General features: G+C 37.6%; 2 protein-coding genes across 2 annotated transcripts; one reads left to right on the top strand and one right to left on the bottom strand.

The window, feature by feature from the left end:
• The first annotated feature begins 585 nt into the window (after positions 1 to 585).
• Positions 586 to 3,925, top strand: LOC130739812 (cyclic dof factor 1-like). The gene is made up of 2 exons (XM_057592225.1): positions 586 to 1,078; positions 2,444 to 3,925. Exons 1-2 carry the CDS (start codon positions 905 to 907, stop codon positions 3,620 to 3,622), a joined length of 1,353 nt encoding a protein of 450 aa, XP_057448208.1. The 5' UTR covers positions 586 to 904; the 3' UTR covers positions 3,623 to 3,925.
• A 14,682-nt stretch (positions 3,926 to 18,607) lies between these two features.
• On the bottom strand, positions 18,608 to 21,148 carry LOC130735710 (transcription factor MYB117-like). Its single transcript, XM_057587619.1, has 3 exons — positions 20,403 to 21,148; positions 19,625 to 20,110; positions 18,608 to 19,247 (listed from the first exon to the last, which is right to left on the bottom strand). Exons 1-3 carry the CDS (start codon positions 20,929 to 20,931, stop codon positions 18,883 to 18,885), a joined length of 1,380 nt encoding a protein of 459 aa, XP_057443602.1. The 5' UTR covers positions 20,932 to 21,148; the 3' UTR covers positions 18,608 to 18,882.
• Positions 21,149 to 22,805: the final 1,657 nt, after the last annotated feature.

The raw sequence follows: 22,805 nt of genomic DNA, 5'->3' as shown, positions 1-22,805 counted from the left end.
TTGTCCCCATTTCTATTAGGACAAATTTCCTGAGTTTGGAGCCCCAATTAATCGGGCAATCTCTACAAAAAATTCATATTCAAATAAAAATTACTATTTATATTTAATATAAGTAAGTTAGGAATTTTATTATTTTTATATAAATAAGTCAATTAGTCAAGTAGAATATTATAAAACGAATGCGTGGGTAAGCTAGACAACCCTTGTTAAAATGGCATGCAAAAGACAATAAATATGAGATTTTAGGATTTAAGAGGACAAGAGTTCCTTCAATAGAAGACTGCTAAAAGTGGAAAAGAAAAGAATGAATCTTAGAATATAAAGGAAAGGGAAAAGGGGAGGAAAGAAAGAGGTTAGTAGTTAAGGTCAAAAATGAAAGGTTGGGAGAATATTTGACTAACAACAAGGAAAAGGTAGAAGAAGAGAGAAGAGGAATTGGAGTAACATAAAGGCAAAAGATGACATGGATGAAAAAGGGTGGGACAGAACACAGCACTATATATCTTTATAAGTAACGTGAGGGAATCCAACAGCACACAAAGATCTCATTGGCCACAAGAATTTGTGGCTCAAAATCTTCCCCTTTGCTGAAGTGGCATTCCAACCTCTTTAATAAATAAACCCCTTCACACAACATGAATATTTCCCCCTCCTCTGTCTCTCTCTTTCTTCTTCATCACTATTCAGTATTCACTATCCATTTTTCGTTCCAAACCATGATCAATTAGTCAGAGCTTGTAAAGGAAAACAAAAGCAACTACTACTTCTATATGTGTGCATTTTTTTCCACAATTTTCTCCCATTTGTTTCAAGAAAGAGAAAGATCCTGAGCCAAAAATAGAAGAGGAGAGAGAAAGGAACATAGCTATCTATTGAGCTGTGACATTAAACATCACAAAAGGAAATGTCTGAGGTTATGAAAGACTCTGCCATAAAGCTGTTTGGGAGAACGATTTCTCTGCCACATAACAGAAAGGTTTCTGCCAATGATTCTTCTTCTGATCATAGTCCACCTTCATCTTCATCTTCTCCTGGTGAATTGAGCTCTGCAACGAAACATGAAGCAGAAAGAATTGAGGTATGTTACTACATAACTAATGTGTTTTGCAAATTTAAAAGCGACCCTTTTTTTCATGAGCTAGCAATTGTTAATGGGTTCATTTCAAAAATTTCTTTTTAAATGTTAAATTGCTTTTGGTTGAGGTGTCAATTGAGGCTCATAACTGCAATATATTCTTATTCTTGGCTGTTTGATAACTTTTTGTTTGAAAAGTATACCAAGTATTTTGCATGGTCAGTGAGTGATGGTTGATGAAATTGTTTACTTTTCTCATTTCTGAATCTACTGAATTGGTTTTTAAGTAGTGGCCACAAGTTGTAGTGGGGGCACTGTCAGCAAAACTAGATCCAGTTCATGATTCTTGAATAGTAGAATGTAATTTTAAGAATAACGAACAATATTATGTGGTTGGACTTGTTTTGGTTTTGTCCAGTCTCTTAGTAAATCATTGATCTTGCTTTATTAATATCCCAAGTAATTAAGTTTGCAAATTAATCTGATTCATAATTGTAGACTTTGATCCTAAACTGGTTTGATTTGATACTTCACCAATGAGTTCATGTCTTATTATATTAGATCTCTTGTAGCATCCTATAAGTACTGTAGCCTTTAGATATGTTCGAAGATTTCTTATTAAATTCCTTGCTCCACCAAAATCCAATGAAGTTGCTTTTCACGCGTTGGACTTTAATTGGATCCAACTTTTATTTTGGTTTGACACTCTGTCCATATCTAATTGCTTCTTCAGTTTCCAAGCATGACTTGTCCCACAGCAATTCTTTATAAAATATTTTGCAAGGATAAAATAATAGACTAAGATCCTGTTAATTGAATTTGAACTAACTATGTGAATTGCAACCTTATGTCAGTCCATCTCTTTTTATAAAAATTTAATATGATGAAAAAAATAGTCACAAACTTTAAACTTAAGAAAATTTGAGAGAATTTATAATTAAAAGATCCTATTCCTAAAATAATATGTCCTCTGTTTCCTCCCCTGTTTTCACTGTTGGATTCATTTCACTAACTATCTACCTTGCACTCTAAGATATCATGAACATGGATGTTTGAATAATTGAATTCTAACTTCTAAATTAAAGATTTCCCCCCTCTAAATGATGTATTAGAAAAAGGGAAATAGAATAAAATTTTAAGAATAATAAAGATTAATGACCATTTATTGTTTCCATTTATATGTGTCATAACAAACAAATCAGTTAGCTTAGCTAAAGGATATAAACTTAATATGATTTTGTGGCTTGTATTTTGGTCTTCACGTTGAAGCTTTGACTTCACTTTTTTGCAAGTTTTTATGTGTGGCTACTAGCTATAGGGAATAAGTATTTCACTTTTTCTTATCTTAGTATTGTTCTTCAATTTCAGGAACCTTCAAAGAAAGAACTCATCACATCAACACAAGATAAAAATCTCTCACATCAATCCACAGAGGATTCAAAATCCCCCACATCTTCAACCATTTTTGAGAACCCCAAGACTCCCTCATCTGAAAGAGAAACCTCTCTTCTGAAATCCTCCAAAAATGGAGAACAGAGTGAGACAAGTGAATCACAAGACAACAAAGGTCTAAAGAAACCAGACAAAATTCTCCCATGTCCGCGATGCAACAGCATGGATACAAAATTCTGCTACTACAACAACTACAACGTCAACCAGCCCCGCCACTTCTGCAAGAACTGCCAAAGGTACTGGACCGCCGGAGGCACCATGAGGAACGTGCCCGTAGGCGCAGGCCGCCGCAAGAACAAGAACATTTCCTCTTCTTGTTCTTCTGCGGCCGCCTCGCATTATCGCCAAATGATGATGATGGTTCCTGAGACCCTTCAAGCCAATGAAGAAGCTGTGTTGACCTTTGGATCAGATTCTTCTCCTCTCTGCAATTCCATGGCTTCTGGACTGAGCCTTGCAGATAAAACACAACCCAAAGCTCTGTTTCATGCACCAAAACAGAGCATTTTTGTCAGAGAAGATAGTAATGGAGATGATAGAACTTCATCTGAAAAGAGAGGCAATTTTGGCTCATATGAACAATCAATTGATAAGAATTGTCAAGTTTTTCCTCCTCAATTTCCCTTCCAAGGTTCTTCTTCTATCCCTTGGCCTTATCCATGGAACCCTGCAATGCCTTCCCCTGCTTTTTGCCAACTAAACTACCCTGTGCCATTTTATCATGCACCAGCATTCTGGGCACACCCACACCCTATCTCTCCTCAATCTTCTGCTAACTCACCTGCTTTGGGGAAACACTCAAGGGAAGGGGAAATTCTCTTTCCATCAAACTCAGAGAAGGAAAAGTCTAGTTCTAGAAGTAATGGTGTGTTGATTCCAAAGACACTGAGAATTGATGACCCTAATGAAGCTTCAAAGAGTTCTATATGGTCAACATTGGGGATCAAGCATGATGAGAAGGGAAACTCTCTCAATGGAGGAGGAAGCCTTTTCAAGGGATTTGACAAGAAGAGTCATGTTGCTGAAGCATCCCCTTTGTTGCATGCAAACCCTGCAGCTTTGTCAAGATCTCGTATCTTCCATGAGAGGACTTGAATCTTGATTATTTTCCATTGCAAACCTCATTCTGCTAACATGTTTTTGTTTTTCTCCTTGAGAAGTTGAATAATTGTATTGTTGACCAACCTTTAAGAAGGATTTATAGGATAGAAGAGTTTATAGTTTAATTAGCTTCCAACCTGTCAGTGTGACAGGATTTTTCTTCATTTTTAGATGACTTGATTTAGTATCTCTGATGTATATATATGTGAGACAAGATAAATAACAAGGAGGAAAGACAGGAAAGAATTTTCTTGGAACAAAATTCAAGGATTTAGAATAAAGAACTCTTCATCAAAAGCCTGCTATTGCTTCTTCTTCTTCTTAATGAGATTCTATGCTACAATATGGTAATGTTAACTTCCAAAAGATTATCACATTTATTTTACTTTTTTTGCGTTATGTGAACTCCCATAAGCTATAGTGTTTATTCAATCAGCCACTATATCAACTTTACTTTCAATGGGGACAACGTGCCTACTGGCCTTCTTGCTTTTGTTACTAATGATGTAATGGGAGTTTTAACTCCTAGACTAGTGTAGTTTCTTGTGTTTGTTCGGGGCTTTAGCCCTCCAAATTATCAAAAAAAAAAATTAAGCTTTAGCGCACAACTAGCTAGCTTATAAACTTATGTAGCTTTCAACCTTTATCTAACTAGATTTTACCTAAAAGTAATGTTTATTTGCATACTGTTACATACTCTGCATTAGATTTACTACTCAAACATATACAATATTTATATTTGATACCTTTAACAAATTTGAATTTCTATTCATTTTCACATATTTTCTCTTCGTATATCTTTTCTTTTTCTATCATAACGCACATCATATTTCTCCTTTCTCTCTTCTATTCCTAACTCTCTTCCTAAAATATATGAGAGAACGTGGTGTTAACCATTCAAGAATGGCTTGTACCTTACTTAAATCTCGTTCCCCTCCCTTAGCTAAAATTTGTGACATATATAACTCATAGTAGAAACTCAAAACTCACATTTAGACAATAACTCATACATTTTGAAACAAAAAGATTATAATTTATTTGGGGCTTATGATCAGACAAATCAGATCAATCACCCTAGCAGGGTGTAAGGAACGAGGTGAACTAGGTGCTTTTGTTGATGATGACAAATCGTGCTCTAACTTAGTCTTTCATCAGGGCTCCTTGCCTCTAAGGGTGGTTTCTCTTTTGCGGTGTCTCTTCCCTGTGGTACTGGGTCATCCATTGGCGGTACCTGCGAAGACACTCTGACGCTCAAGTCACTTAGAGTTTTAATTTTGTTAAGATTAGGATTATACGTGTGTATCATAGTTTGTTTTGCATACCTTTATATAAGCGCAGGTCAGAGCGTCTGATCTTGTCAATGTCGTCCAATTTCCTAGGCACGACGTGCTTCACGATGGACAGTTGGATGTTTTGTCCTTCCTATAGTTGGATGGACGATGGATCTGCACTCTACTATATGCTCTACTTACCCTAGCGGCATGTTCGGCGTTCAACGGTGTCTCATTGTCCCTAGCGAATTTGAGCGGGAAACACGTTGGGGAAGTTACTTTGAATCTTTTCATGATCTCATAAGCTATAAGTCAATTGACAGAGTTATGTCTCGGCTTTCACCATATGTCTATAAGTAAGTTCGCAGAGTTATATGTCTCAGTCTCACCACATAGCTATAAGTCGGTTCACAATATTATATTTCAGGCTCGGTCACATGACTATAAATCAGATAAGAAATTTATATCTCGGCCACAATGTATGGTGCTTTACTGAACACCGGAACAGCTTGAGATCTTATCTATGGGAACACTTTCCAGCCCCCAAAATCAGAAAATTTCTTTTGATCAATAACTTGATCTTGGAATTTTACCCACTAGAATAACAGAAAATTCCAAAAGAGAAACAAAATTTTGTTCTTTATGCTATGATATGTTTCACTTGTGTGGATAAACTCGAATAATTGTCACAATTCACAAAAGACCAAACATATATATATATATATATATATCCATAGCATCCAATTCAAAGGCAGAAAAAACAACATAAAATATCCAAAAATGTTCTCTTTTCTATTTTATTTTAGGTGCTTGCTGTGGTACCTTAAGCCGGATTAGGGTGTGGTACCTAAAATGAGTTGGTTCAATAATAAAGACTCATGTATCGATTAAAATTTTGATTTTGTTATATTATAGTAATGCAGTGTTCCATTCTTAGGTACATGAGATATGCTAGTTGTGTTTTCTGAGCTTTGTTCATCCATTAACCATGATCATTTTACGCGCATCCCCAACACCATCATTCGTTTCCACCACTCGTCCATTTTTCATTTTTCATTAAAAAATGAATTTCATGAGATAAAGTCAATTGATAAGTGAAGTAAAATCTAAAGATGTAGTATTTACCTTGAATAATATGATAATAATATATTAAATTACCTAGTTCGGGTACCACACAAAAAAAAAAATTCAGGATACCACATAATTTACCTTTATTTTAAGCCAGCGTGCGCTGCTTAACTAATTAGAAATTATTAAGTAACATTTATCACTTGTTTATTAATAAATTTATCTCACTTAAACTGATAAAATTATTTTAAAGAAAAATTAAAAACATGTGATTTATTAATTAAAAACAACTATCAAAATTTAAATATCTTCAATATTTTATCTCACAAAAACTGAAAGAAAAACACACGGCTTAATAGATATTTAGTAATGAGTGGCTTTGCTGCTTTGAGGAGGAGGACACAAGTTTTATCCACATAAACATGTCTGTTTGGTCCCTATTTCTGTCAGCATATATGTCCTAGTTTTGGCTTCAACAATTTGGTAGTAAATAAATAGGAGACAAAGAGCTTACCAATATTTAATTTAAATGTTCATAAGCCCAACAAATTGCCTAATAGATATCTGCCATTCAAGATTCAGTTCACAGAATGTAGGTTTCTTCTTTACATTACCAGACAAGACATTGGGCCGAAAGATAAAATTGGTTAGATCACGTTTCTAATTGTACTTCATTTTGTACTATTTGGTCAAGTATGTAGTCTATCAATACATGAGATGGGATTAATGAAAAAAACTTCGTTTGTGAGACTCCTAGATGAAATTGATATTAAAATTGTAATTTTTTTTGTTAATATTGTATTGATCTACACCAAAATCTAAACCTTTTTATATTATTCATAATTTCTTAAAACATGCAATATGTGTGTGTGATTTTTAGTTATTTAAATAGAAAAAAGTATCTGTGGCGGCGATTCTTTAACGTATAAATAAATATCTGTATAATTTGTTTATTTCCTGTCTCCGTCTGTGCCAATAGCTTTGGAGACAAATACCGGATGGTTGTGAAAGTGAATTCAATAGGAGGAAATGAACCAAGAGTTTTTATTCATTAATTAATACGACAGCTAGCTATATTTCTGGCTGCTTCAATTACAGGTAACAACTAAGAACGAACACTTTTATCATCATGTATTCTTGTCTATGTAACATCGTTAATTACTTGGAAAAATCGTCCAAAAGTGATCTATTGATATTTTTGTGAGAAATTGATTGGGTACCTTTCTCATTGATATGTGAATATTATATATACAATAAATATAATGTATGGTCAACTACTTAATTATGACTCAACATAATTACAGGAGAATATTCTAGTCTATCACACCCCCGCAGTCGAAGCGGGAGGATCACGAACGGTTAGACTGGTCCGAAAATCATCAAAAAGAACCCGGGGTAAACCTTTGGTGAAGATATCTGCAATCTGGTACCGGGAAGGAACATGAAGAACGCGCACCTGGCCACGTGCTACCTTCTCTCGAACAAAATGAATATCCATCTCAATATGTTTTGTCCGTTGATGCTGCACAGGATTACCAGAGAGATAGATGGCACTAACATTGTCACAATACACCAGAGTGGCCCGGGGAAGCGGAAAATGAAGCTCCAGGAGAAGATTACGAATCCAGCAAGACTCAGAGACAACATTGGCGACACCTCGGTACTCAGCCTCAGCACTGGAACGCGAGAGAGTAGGCTGCCGTTTAGAAGACCAGGAGATGAGGTTGTCACCAAGGAATACACAATAGCCAGACGTGGAACGACGAGTGTCAGGACATCCACCCCAATCAGCACCAGTGTAAGTAATGAGCTTCTGAATGGGAGATGGGGTCAGAGACAATCCAAAATGAATAGTACCCTGAACATAGCGCAGGATGCGTTTGAGAGCGAGCATGTGATCCGTGCAAGGAGCATGCATGTGAAGGCAAACCTGCTGAACAGCATAAGAGATATCAGGGCGAGTAAAAGTGAGATACTGTAATGCACCTGCAAGACTCCGATATAGAGTGGGATCCCCATAAGGAGTGCCAGAGGAGGTGCTGAGCTTCTGTTTGGTGTCAACAGGAGTGGCAGACGGTTTGCATGATGCCATGCCAGCACGCTCAATAATCTCTGAAGCATAAGTGCTCTAGCTGAGAAAGAGGCCATGAGGATGGCGATGAACGGCAATGCCCAGAAAGTAGCTCAGAGGGCCTAGATCCTTCATCGCAAATTCGGAGGCCAAGAGAGACATGAACTTACGGCGAAGATCTTGAGTGGAGGTGATGAGGATGATGTCATCAACATAAAGGAGTATGTATGCCAGGTCAGAACCCTGTTTGTAGATGAAGAGAGAGTGATCTGACGTGCTATGGTGAAAACCAATGGTGGCTACATAATCAGCAAAACGTTGGTACCACGCCCGTGGAGCTTGCTTGAGACCATAAAGGGACTTTTTCAAGCGACAGACATGATCAGGATGATGTGGGTCACGAAAACCGAGGGGCTGATGCATGTAGACAGTCTCATAAAGGTCACCGTGAAGAAAGGCATTCTGGACGTCGAGTTGATGAATGGGCCAAGACTTGGAGAGAGCTATGGTGAGAACAGTGCGAATTGTAGCAGGCTTCACCACATGACTAAAAGTCTCATCACAATCAACACCTGGAACCTGTGACCTGCCATCACCTACAAGACGAGCTTTGTAACGCTCAAAAGAACCATCAGATTTCTTCTTATGCCTAAAAATCCACATGCAACGAATAATATTAGCATCACAAGGTCGAGGGACTAAATCCCACGTCTTATTTCTAATAAGCGCATCAAATTCAGATTGCATTGCAGATTGCCAATTCGGGTCAGACAAAGAAAGGTTGGGGTTCTTGGGAACAGGAGAGATAGCAGGATCAGATATAGAGGCCGATAGGGTGAATAGCTTTCGGGGTTTGGCAATACCTGTCATGCTACGAGTGGTGACGGTCCTAGTAGGTGGGTTAGGGCGGGGCGGTGGTTGTGGTGGTGTTGGTGCTGAGGACGGGGACTGAGTGCTAGCGGGGATATAATCAGTTAGTGGTTGTTGACAAATGGAAGAGGTGGGTGGATCGGCAACGTTGGGGGCCGAGGTGGCTGGCTCAACTACAACAGGCTGGTGTAACTGATTCTTCCACTGATTAACTAAATAGGGATGGAAGTCATCATCCAAACAAGCATAAGATGGAGGAGGAGGGGGGTTGAGGTTGGCAAAAGGAAATTGGGTCTCTCGTCAAAGACAACATGCCACAAAATTATTATTTTTCTGTTCGACAAATCAAAACATTTGTAGCCTCTATGATTGGACGGATAACCCAAAAAGACACACGGAGTGGAGCGAGGTTGTAGTTTGTGGATAGTAGTAGAAGGAAACAAAGGATAACACAGACAACCAAATATCCGAAGGTGTGTATAGGAAGGAGTACGATGATATAGCAATTGTGTGGGAGACTGATTCTTGAGTGTTTTGTGAGGCAGAATGTTCAAAAGATAAGTCGCCATTTCAAGTGCATGAGGCCAAAAACTGTGAGGAACAGAAGAATGAGCAAGCATAGTGCGAATCATATTGTTAATGGTCCGTATTTTCCGCTCAGCTTTCCCATTATGAGGAGAGGTATGGGGGCAAGAGAAGCGGAAATCAAGGCCATTATCAGTGCAATATTTGCGAAAAAGCTCATTATTATATTCACCGCCATTGTCACACTGAAAACATTTGACAGGTTGCTTGAATTGAGTTTGAATAAGAGTGATAAGAGAGATAAACATGTCAAACACTTGTGATTTGCGGGAAATGGGAAAAGTCCACAAGAAGTTTGTGAAATCATCCAAAAACAGAACATAATACTTATGACCATTAGAACTTAGAACAGGAGATGTCCATAAATCACTGTGAATAATATCAAAGGGCATCAATGTAGTAGTTTGAGAATCATAAAACGGCAACTTAACATGTTTGCCAAAAACACAAGAATCACAAACGACAGATGAATCAAAAGGTTCACTACTAATGAACTTATTTGTGCGAAGGGAATTCAAAACTGAGGCTCCAGGATGACCAAGTCGACGATGCCAAAGACTGGAGGTGAGACCAACAAAATTGGGGGGAGCGGTGACTGGATAGAGATCGCCGAAGCTGTCACATCGAAGAAGAGGGATCCCCGTCTGAAAATCAGAGATAGAGAAACCAAATGGGTCAAATGAGACAGAGACATTATTGTCTATTGTGAGTTGTCGTACAGAAACTAAATTTTTAATAATTTGCGGGGCATGCAAAACACGGTTTAGGGTGAGAGGTTGGTGTGAGGTGGGTATGGTTGTGGTGCCGGTACCGTGAATTGGAATCCCATGGCCACTGCCAACAATAATAGTCTGATTCGAATTACGCAAATTAGAGTAAGACGAGAGATTACCTGGTGACGCCGTGGTGTGAGATGTCGCTCCAGTATCCATATACCACTGATCTTCCGAGGATGGAGAGACATGGTGTGCAGGGCAGCCTCTATGTCGGTAGGGACGGAAGAGGATGTTGTAGCGGCATACGCTTGCGGGCGCTGACTGAGGATGCCAGGTTGCTTCAGAGGAGTGGTCGGGCGCTGCCACGGAGCGGTGGGATATGGGCATGGAGGCATAGCCCACGGCGGCGGGGAATAACCCCACTGTGGCCAAGCATGATACGGTTGCGGCTGCCAAGAAGATGCCCACGGTGGAGGAGCATTAGGTGCACTTGGGGAACCAGTAGGTCGAGAGCCACCACGGTTACCACGACCTCCGCTACGACCCTGACCTCCACGGAAACGAGAACGGTTGTTGGAACGGCGATTGTTATTCTGGGAGGAGTCATCAGAATGACTCGGCTGGGACGTGTGCATGGCAGCATGAGAGGTATGGTTCACCATCTTTGCCATACCGGATTCTTCCAAAGTAAACATGGAGCGAGCCTGGTTGAAATTAGGAAGCGGATTGCTCTGCCGAATCAGAGTAGCAACACCACGATAAGCATCAGAGAGACCGGAGATCAGCTGAAGAACCAGACGATGATTGTTGACAGGAGAACCAACATTCTTCAGCTGGTCAGAGAGCGTCTTGAGACGTTGGCAATAAGCAGAAACATTGGGAAAGCTATCCATGCGTGTAGTAGAGAACTCTTGTTCAAGAGTCACAGCACGAGCATTTTGATTGTCCTGAAAAATGTCTCTCAGATCATTCCAAGATCTCATAGCGGTTGAACCGGGTACAAGAATGGTGGTCAAAAGGTCAATGGAAATAGTTGAGTAAATCCATTGAAGGACCTTTTTGTCAAGAATGTTCCATAAGTCCTTCTCATCATCGGTGGCTGGAGGCGGTGGTGCCTTCCCTGTGGGAGGTTCAATATGATGAAGAACCTTGTGGGAATCTGCATGAATGCGAAACAATTCCGCCCAAGTGCCATACTGATCCGTTTCCATCTCAAGAACGATATGAATGTGATTCTTGATGTTGGATACGGTGAACGCGGGGTGAAAAACTTGTTTGGCATCGGGGGCAGTTTTGGCCGTGGATCCGCCGGGGACGGTGGCGCTGGTCTCGGAGTCTGACATGGTTTCGAAGGAGAAGGGAACAGTGGGGAGAACCTGGATCTCAGGGGCGGGCTCGCGGTGCAGGGGCACGGGTCGCGGGTCAGAGGAGGTTGCAGCGTTGCTGGTCAGAGGAAGCTGCAGCGGGGCGCGGGGTGCAGGGGCACGGGCGCTCGGGCTGAGGAGGAAGGTGGAACATCCGGCGGCGCGCGGTGGTCGCGCGAGAGAGAGGAAGACAGACACGGGCAGGAACCGAGAGAGAGACAGACGCGAGCAGGGACGACGTGGGTCGTGGGTCGCGGGTCTTGGTCGATCCGGACTGGAACTCACAGCGTCGGGCGGCGCGGTGGCGCGGCGAGGAGGCTGGCGGCGCGGGGAGAGGAAGGGTCGGCTGCTAGGAGGAGACCAGTAAAAAAAAAATAGAGGAAAAGAAAAGGAAATTAGGTTTTTTTTTTTTTTGGGATAAAAAATTGACTGCTGATACCATGTGATGATAGTAAAAAATTAGAAACTTAAGCAAAGGAAAGATATTTCAGAGCTTTTGGTATATTATCACGAGTGTACAAAGCAAGTGGTTCGAATCCTTAATAATAGGGAATATGGTATTTCACAATTGAACTAGCCGATATAAGGAAGACCGGTGTGGTGGAAAGAATCTTCCAGACTGACCAGGATAGATAAGAGACTAACACCCTATGATCTACGACGGTTTTTGAAAAAACAAAACGTGAGTTAGTGGTATGATGTTAGATTAACTATCATAGTTAGCCAAATTACTCCATATAAATAGGTAGATAGTCATTTGTACAAAAACACAATTAATACAACTTACAAACTTCATGTATTTTCTCTGTTCATTTGCTTTTCAACTTTTATCTTTCAGCACTTTATTTATCTTCAACCCTTTACTTATTTTTCGGCCTTTGCTTTACATTTCCGACTTTTACTTTCAGACATTTTAAGTATTTATTTATTCATTTTAGTCGGTACCTTTGTTTCGACCAATTGCCTTAACATTAACCTATCAATAACAATTACTATGAACTTTTTGAAGTGTTTTAGGAAATTTCAGAGGAACATAATTTCTTCCTCATGTAATCGTTTGGTTTGAGAATTCTTACCTTAATATATCAACCAACTCACAGATGGCTACCCTAAATCTAAATATATTTGAACGAACAATTGTTATTATCAAATATGACATATGACAAAATTGATAGTTAATCTAACATCATACCACTAACTCACGTTTTGTTTTTTCAAAAACCGTCGTAGATCATAGGGTGTTAGTCTCTTATCTATCCTGGTCAGTCTGGAAGATTCTTTCCACCACACCGGTCTTCCTTATATCGGCTAGTTCAATTGTGAAATACCATATTCCCTATTATTAAGGATTCGAACCACTTGCTTTGTACACTCGTGATAATATACCAAAAGCTCTGAAATATCTTTCCTTTGCTTAAGTTTCTAATTTTGTCCAGGTGCATGATTGCTCACGATCGACTCTCTTATTTTACTGTGACAATGACTAATCTCATATCTTTGGTTGCTTTTTCAACGGCTAGTCCTGATGCTACGACTAGCTTATCCTTTTGGCTAACAAAGTAATCGTTACAATTTTTTGGTGCCAAACAACAATAATGAAATTACAATAAAGAGCGTATTATACTCCTCAAAGATGGAAAGTTAGTTATTACTAACATAATATATCCGCTATCCGCTAAAGAGACTATCAAACGCTTGAAACTTGAAAGATTTTAGTCTATCACCAACACTCTCAAGAAATTTAGAATGATTGATCAGGAAGATTCTAAGAAGTTTGTATGAGAAATGGGCACCTAAGGTAACTATCATTAAGGAAGCTAAAAGGGTCTCACCATTCTAACGGTAGATGTGTTGTTGGGCTCATTAAAAGTTAATGTAGAGTATATTAATAGAAGACAATAGATTAAGTTAATAAAGACTTAATAACAAATAGAATTGTAGAAGACAACTCACAGAATTCAAGTAATAATATATTTTTGAAATATCAAAGACAATAAATTAAGTTAATAAAAATTTAATATGAAATAAAATACGATACAAAATTACAATCATTATTTTCTTTCAAAAAAAGAACCATTATTTAAAACATGTTTTATCAGTTAAATTAATTTGTAAAAACTAAAACCTAAAAGAAACACATTCATTCAAGCAAATAATAGTTTTTAGCAAAAATATATACAAATGAAAATAACAATAATGTAAAATAGATAAGTAACTGTGGTTTTTTAATATAAGTTTTGACATATGTTTTAAGTATAGTATATTTTAGGCTCTTCACTGGCTGTGTCACTGTGTGTATAAGAATCGATTCTCACGGGACAACCAACAAGGGCAGAAGGGCTCCATCCCTAAAAAAAATTATCCTTTTTTTTAACAAAAAAAATCATTATATTTTTTAAAAGAAATTGGGTTGGTGCTTTGTTTTTTTGTCCAAATTTTGGGTTGGTGCTGAAGAAGAAAATTATAGACATGGTGACAAATGGAAACAATTTGGATGTTTCTGCAAGAACTGGACTCAGGCGAAGTTGTTGTTTTGGTCCGAAGGCTCAGACGCACTTTGCACAGTCATGAGTCATGACACATTTGGGCCATAATAACTAAGTTTAGATCAAAGGTCCATAATTAAATAAGTTTTGTTCCCTACAACAAACGGGTTCTGCGACAAAAATAAATAACGAGTTCTAATTTTGATCTCATGCTGGAATAAGAGTTTTTAGTCCCTCTATTTACATAATAGTTTGTTTTGCCCACTTCACTCGTATATCACATTTATCATTGATCTCTCTAGCCGATCTAGATAAGAGCATCGAGAGATCTTCCTGAGGAGGGTTGCCCACCAACTATAATTTTATTGACCTAGGGGCATTCAAACCCTCGACCTATAAAGAGGTATGTTGGGAGGCATGGAGCAAATGCCCTCACTTGATTTTGAAAAGAATCATTAGAAAAAAAAAAATTGAGTAGAAAAAGTATGTGGTTTTAGATTGTTCATTTTGTAGAAAATATTCTAACTTGTGCCCCACATTGCTAAATATTCTCATTGGAGTAGTAAAAGTATGTGATTTTTTATGACATCTTTGGTAAAAAATGCTCTTATGTGTGTCTCATTCAATAAAAAATGTTTTCACTTCTAATAGTATTTGTTAATATTCTATTACGAATTTACATGTATATATTGTCCCCACTATGTCAAAATTCTAGATTTGTTCCTGACGTGAGAGTTAAACTTGGAACCTGAAGGGAGCTGTACCAACCCATATCGGCTTCTCATGTTTTTTTTTACATTAGAAAGATAAATTGCACCCGTCAAGAATCGATTCCTGGACCTTCCCTACCCAACACATATGTCTCAGCTCCTACCACTTGAATTATATGATACTGTTTGGCCCGACTTACTCCCCCTTGGCTCTCACTCTTGATATCGTATCAAATTTACCTCTGGTTCCCTTCCCCTGTTTTGAAAATCCCAATTCTGACATCTTGAAGTTACGCTGTTCATCTCCATTCTCACAACCAAAATGCTGCGAATTCACTCTCTCAGATTATCTTTTTTCTCTTTGCTTCACCTTTTCCTCTCTCCACAACTTCCGTTTCCATTTCCACCACCAAACCTCCTCGCTGAAGCTTCTCACCACGAAAAACCAGCACTTGTGAGTTTTCTCCCAAACTATTAAAAATTGGATTTTGAAGTGTGTATTGGAACACTCACGGGAAATTTTCATGTGGGTCAGGGCCAGAAGCTTTTATTGGATTGGATGATGGGTTTCTTTTGTTCTGGTGATTCATGGATAATTTTTTTTTTTACAAAAGTTCAGTTGATTGACCCGGTAGATAAGACAGTGGATAGAGACTTGTCCCTCATAAACAATTGGGGTTGAAGCTTGTGTATGCCATGAACACTCATGTACATGCTGATAATGTCACTGGGACTGTTGTCAAGATTTGGTTCATGCTTCCTGTACATAAAATGTTTAAATGAGTATATGTGAAGGGGGACAAATTACATTAAACAACTTTTTATTTAAAAGTAACTTTTAAGTTGTAAAATTATGGTGGAGTATAAGGTGCAATAGAGGATGGGTCTTGCACCGGTGCCATATAGGTGAGAACCAATGAGATTAAAGCATCTGTCAAGAGGGGAAATTGGAAACCGGCTCTTACTATTAACTGAAGGTTTAGATATATTTAAAATATAATATGTAAATGACACTTGCACCCCTACCATTCTCTTTTTTTTTTTACGGTCACCATTCTCCTTCAATACTTGAAGAGCAACCTTCTGCAACCTTCTTCACTGGACATTACCATTTACAGATCTGAAAAAAGAACGCCCCATTCACTTGTTGCTCCAATTTCAATATGAAATCTCATATTAATGTTTTGCAACCATGTTAACATCCAAAACTTGAACAAGTAACTTGTATTTTGGCCAATTCAAATTACCACAAGCAGCAATATTGTTTTTTATTAAACTAACAAGCAGCAATTGATTGCTAATAAACCTCAACAAATACATCACAAAGTTAGATCAACACCAAACTCAAATAGATTTCCCCTCTTTCCCTCCCAGATCAACACGCGCATCACACAAGATAAGATGATGAAATCCTAAATAAATTCCCCTTTTTCCCTTCCAGATCCACCACCAGCAATTTTGTCTTTCCCCTTTTATCAACTCCACCATCGCCGCAGAGACACATGAGGACGACGCCGAACGCGAATCATTCCAGGAGATTCACAGAACGTTGTTCGTCTTCACGGCTTAGGGAAGAACGGGAAAAGCAAACCCATCATTGCGCGGCGGTGGCTTCGTGGTGGTTGCGGACGAAATCCAGGACCTGCTTCGCGGTGGTTGTGAACTAGCGGTTTGGCGGTGTCGGATAAGAGATGGGGTTGGACTGGTTCCGATGGCGGAGGTCGCCGCAGTTCCAGATCTGGAGTTCTAGTGGAGGATTTTGGTGATCCAAAGAGAAGAGAGGGTAGAGCATATGAGGCTGAGGGTATTATTGTCACATAACTTTTTAATTTTTTTTCCAGCAGGTAACTATTACCTGTTATAACAGGTAAAATTGGCTCTTGTATGGTGCAAGACCTAGTATGCACTTGCATCCTAACAGCCACCGTAAAATTATGAAAACTACCAAACAACTTTAGTCTTATTTTTAAATTTTTTATTTTTATCTTTAACTTTTAAATAACTTTTAAGCTTAAAATAAGTCGGGCCAAACGGTGCCAAAGTATGGATCTCTCATTTTATAAATACAGTAACAGTCTCTCTTATAACTAATTAATACATTAAAATAATATTTGATGTGAGTGGATATATAATTTATAAAAATAAGTTTAAAATAACCAATGTTGTTTGACATTGAATTTAATTTTAAATAAAACAATAAATGTTTTGGATTCTATACATTAAACTCATGGTAATGATATTAATATTTCCACACATAACCAATCGACATATACTTTATTGGTGGTATTTAACTGTTATTTATTTTTGTGGTGGTTTAAAATTCTCACTAAACTATACGTTCATTAAATGTCGGGTAAAAGTGAATATTTATGTAACATTTTTATTAAATTAATTAACGCTAATTCATGCATGCTCGAGTGCTCAAATAAACATGAACGAAACGTGTTCCACCAAATATTACACCAAATATTACATTCACTGTGCGATATCTTTATTATCTCTACCAAACCATCACATATCACATATGATTTCTATCACTTATTTTCTTTTTTCCTGTATCTCTTGATTTTATATTCATTGGCTCTACACCAATCTTTATTGAATAGTGAAACATAATAAGATTTCCCGCATTCCATTGTATTTCTACCCTTCCATAAATTCAACACATCCACAGTGTCACCATCCTCGTGCAAATTAAAGTGCTGAACAAGACTGGTAATTAATTTAACCCAGAAGGGCCAAACCCGTCCATAAACATGGAGCATAGGGTGAGGTCAGTGTTCACTTCCGGAGATGAAATTTCTGTGCCTAATAAACAAACACACAACGCATTGGTGAATGGTGATGACATGAATTCTCACAAAGATTCTGCTGATGAGAGAAGGATATTGAACAGTTCCCCATTATGAATGCACTTATGTAGTCAGTTCCAGAATTATTTGTGCCTCAGTAATTGCAACTCTCTTTCCTCATTTTTTACCTCATGTTCTTCCCTCTTTCTTTCTATAGCCAGTTAGCGACAAGCAAAAGTGCGAAACCACCCATGCTTGGAAGCATACCCACAAGCCCAAAAACAACCTTAAAAGAAAAAAACGCCCATGCCCACTACTGTCTTATTCTAAACTATGTTCCATCTCTCATTCAATCATGAACTATTTTTATGAGTATTTTCATATTCTCAACCACTTGGCCATACATTCCAAGTAAAGTGACTATATGCACGACATATTTAATATCCACATATCTCCATCAGGGGAACACTTACGTTAATTAGAGATATGATCAAAATAATACTTAAAATAGAAGAACAACTCGCCTGTAATTAAACTAAATTTTTACATAAAATTAGTTTAATCCAACTTTTTAAATAATATTAAAGTTTGTCCTAAATCATCATTTGATGCCACTGTAATGGCTCACAGACGAATGTTTTTCTTTTAATTTGCACGATTCAGAAGTCCAGTTCTACTTGATATTAATGAGTTTATTGAGTAGTTTCTCACATTAACTAGGGATATAGAATAGTAGTAGAGAAACTCTTACCTCTAGCCTAGCTTTCGAAATAAAATTAGACCTAACCTCTAAACTATAGTTTTTGGCGTAAAATTAAGCCAAATTTCAAGATGTGGAGGGGAAAATAAGAGCAATGGTTCATTCAACTTTCAATTTATCTCTTCTCTTTTAATCATATCATCAATCACGACTTTTACTTTCTCATCTTATTTTTCACTTATTGTGGAATGTGAACAAAAAATTACTCAGAAAATAAACCATATAATATGTATAAAGAAGAAGAACAAATAATGTGAGAAACTGAGCATAAAGAAAGGCAATAAAGTAATTAATAATCGAATGGAACTATCATTATTTGTGAATAGTATGGAAAAGGCCCCCCTGTGGAAAGAAATTAAAGAAAGGAAATTAAAATCACAGTAGAGAAACAGAAACGTGATAATATCACAATCAACAACACAAGTGATGACGCCGGCCAGAGACCAAACTGATACTATCCTTTCTATTTGCCTGGAATGGCTTCTGAGTTATGTTGGACCACACCTACATGAGGAATTTCCGGGAAACTCTGCAGCTTTTTGGATCATCATCACCATCATGTCATGTGGCTCCTACTCCAAGGAAGTCGAAAAATGGAGGAGGTGGAACAGCATCTGAGGGGTCAGTCATCAGAACTTTACCTGTTTTTTCTGCAAAGGAAACATGGGGTAATGTTGTTCTTGTTGTTGTTGATGCTGATGAGGAACTTGATGACAGACAGTAAAATTTGTGATTGTTTGGCTGTTGTGTCCCCATCAGATATTGTTGGGGATAATGTGGGTAGAAACCAGACACTTGATGATGTTGTTGATGATGTTGATAATGTTGTTGATGGTGATGATGATTATGAAATTCATCACCAGTACTGTCCCAGCTTCTGATATGACTGATAGACTTTCCCACCATGTCAATATTGCTTCTATCACCTTCAAACACAACCCAATTAATGGAGGAAGTTAATGGCAGTGATTAGAGAAGCTAAGCAATTAAGCACATGTCCTTTCATGTGTGTGAGCCGGCCACAAAGAGGATGTTTGAAGGGGCGGTGAAGTCAAAATTACAGTAAATAATTCCAAATGATAGTGCAAGTTGTTTCAGTCTACCGTGATTTTAACTCACTGTGATTTTTCATGAGTGTGAGTGGGGATGAGAAAGAACGGTTACATCAGTCACAGTTACAAATCAATAAGTAGATGAAAAGAAAGATTTTAACTTGATATAAATGTGTATTAACATGGAAAAAGCAATAGTAAGAAAGAGATATGGATTGAGAGAAGAATGCAAGAGAGAAAAAAAGACACACCAGAGAAGAAATCAAATGGTGACTGTTGAGCATAGAAGCCAACATGTGGGGGGGCTTGGTTTCTGCTTCCAGAACCACTCATGTGGGTTGTTAATTCAACAGCCATGTTGTTATTGTTGAGGACTGATCCATTGAGAAGGTAGTGTGATGATGCATGATGTTCTGTTAACTCTGTTGTGGAATCTGATCTGCAAGCAAGGGTTTGATTTTGCTGATGATCAGTTGTTCTTTTGTGAACCGATTGGTTGTTGAGCCTTCTCCTCCTGTAAGCATTGGATTGTTCCCTATATTTCCTAGCCATGATAACATGCCAGTGATTCTTCACAGCATTATCTGTTCTTCCAGGAAAAAGCCTAGCAATCATGGCCCATTTGTTGCCATAAATTCTATGTGCCTGCATTAGCCTTTCTTCCTCTTCTTCACTGAAAGCCCTCCTGTTAATCCTTGGATCAAGCTGGTTGAACCATCTCAGCCTACAACTCTTCCCTTCAAATACAAAATGCCCCGAAAAAATGAAACATCAAAGGAAGTTAAGGGAAAACCAAACATACTCATCTCATTCATAAAATGCACCACACCAAAAGAGAAAACAAAAGAATATAATTTACAGAATTAATTAGAAGACTGAGTGGAATGCATGTTTAGGAACATTATACAATTAATTCTGAAGTCAAAATTAATTATGAGTAAAAACTTCTATGAGCAGCTTCTAAATTTCAGAATTAATTATAATAAAAGAAAACCAGATTCAAACATAAAGAACAACCATTTTTGATACCTGATCTTCCTTCCAACTTTTCAGCTATCAAGTTCCAATTTTGGGGACCATAAAGAGCAACAAGTTCCTTGAGCTTGGAATCTTCTGCAGGCCTCCAATGCCCTCTTGCACACAGTTTGGATTGTCCACTATCTCCTTCTTTGCAAATGGAAGGGTTTTCATTAGGGTTCTCTTCATTGAAGTCAGCATTGTGGTTTGTTTCCCCAGCCTCATCACTGCAATCAGAACTTTTTGCCTCCACATCATCCATGTTGGGGTTTTCTTCTTCAAAGCTTCTGGGAAGGCACTCTCTCATGAATGGAAAAGTCCAGTTTGTACTCCCAGTTTCCAATCCAGAGCCCTTGCAGGCATGGTTACTCTCTTGAGATGAAGAAACATTTGAAAAGTTGGAGTTAAGAGAGAGTGATACCATGTCTGCATACACCATTCCCATTGAAGGGGATGGGAAGGAAGAAGTAGAACAGGAAGAGGAAAAAGGGTAACCATTTTGATTTTCTTGTGAAGAGATTGTATAGCACTTGCTGGCCATGACTTCTCATTTCCTTTCTGACAAATGTTGGTCATGAAGAACTGTCATCACCATGACATGATGCTCATATATTGAGATCATGTAATGTAATAACATGAGAAGCAAAGATTGACAGGCAGTGAAGGTGAAGAAGAAAAGGGTTTGCAGCAAAGAGAGCAATAAGTGCTTTTTTCAAGCCTTGAACATAAACAGAAACTGGAATTGCTACACGGTTGTTTCTTTCACTCTCACTCACTCATTTACCATGAGTACTATTTAGAGAGGTGGGGGCAGCCCCAGAGTCACCTTTGAAATACTGTACTATACAAACTGACCAATGACATGTTCACTGTTGTAAGAAATATTATTTTACAAATTTTTCATTTTTCATTTTGAGGTAATGTCACTATTGTCATGTTATAATTGACCACTTGTACCATAAAGTTATAAATTGCATATAAAATGAATCCAAAATTATGGATACAAAAGTAATTTTGCTTAGTTTTTCCCTATATCCACCATAACTTTGATTTTAGTTTTCTATGAGGGTATACATACATATTTTCTGAAACATCATTTACACATATCACTTTAGGGTGATTATCGTGGAATTAAAAAGTATGTACACAGATGTAAGACATCGAATATATATTTATGTATTATTAAACTTTTCTAAAATATTGTTTATACAAGAAAAAAAAAATATGAGGATTATCCCTTGACATATATGGTTGAAAAATTAAAAGCATAATTTATTGACATTAATTTTTTTTATCTCATTCCACTTAATTTTTTTTATCACATCACTTATTATATTATTCACTTTTGTGTTTCCTATTTAGGATAATGATTTATTTATATCTCATTTTTTCTTTTATCTCATTTTTACTCAAATTTTTTTATTTCTTTCAGAATTTTTTATCACATTATTTACCATATCAATTATTTCTTTTTGGTTCTTCCTTTTCAAGCCTTTGGTAGAAGTGAAAATTGGGTGCCCAGAAATCTTCATATGAAATTATTGGTGTGAAATTAAACTGTGAATGTACCTTTATTCAAACCTGAAATACTACCATCAGTATGACCATAATCAGTCTCTTTAATTTGTCTTTTTGTAATGTAGCAGGATAGTGTCATTATACTATTACCATAATAATCATTCCTCCCTGGTGGTAATAAAGTGACAGCACAGTCACACGTGTGAGAATGATAGACAGGTCTCTCACTGCATTCACGGGGTTCCAGTGTGTCTCTCCTTTGAGTGCAGGATTCAGGTTTGGTTTGCCATTTACACGTATCTCAACTAACTAATTAAAAAATTTAGAATTTTGTAACATTAAATTTAACATAAATTTATTTTTAATTTCTAAAAAAGAGTCTGATACATTAATTATAATGTGTATCCGTGTTAAATTCAAGACTAAAAACTAAATTGACAAAAGATGAGAGAGCATTTGAACGTGGTGGATGGATGTTTACGTGTGGTGTGTGCAGGTGGGAGCAGAGACACCTTTCTTGTCAAAGCAGATGAGAAAATGCATGAGGAGGACTTTGCCTTTGCCATTGATACAAACACAACAGGCCCTGCCATGTTCATGTACACCCTATGATATAGCTAGCTAGCTATATATATTGCTTACTTATTTATTCATTCATTTCATTCACCCAAATTAACCCTTATCTGTCTTTAGCATTTTTCAACTGGTCCATCACTCAACCCCTCCCTGTCAACATCAACAGTATTATAAGTCCATATTTTATTGGTCTGCTATCATCCGCAGTCGTAGAAAATTTCAGTCAATGTATGTTTCTTTATCTTATTGCATACTGTTATTCAAACAAAAAATGATTTATAAATATACATGTGATGTAGCCCAGCAGCGGAAACACAAGAT

Source organism: Lotus japonicus, chromosome 2 (genome assembly GCF_012489685.1).
Source record: "Lotus japonicus ecotype B-129 chromosome 2, LjGifu_v1.2".
Classification (NCBI taxonomy): domain Eukaryota; kingdom Viridiplantae; phylum Streptophyta; class Magnoliopsida; order Fabales; family Fabaceae; genus Lotus; species Lotus japonicus.
The sequence above is the reverse complement of the archived record's forward strand: the minus strand, read 5'-3'. Positions and strand labels throughout refer to the sequence as shown.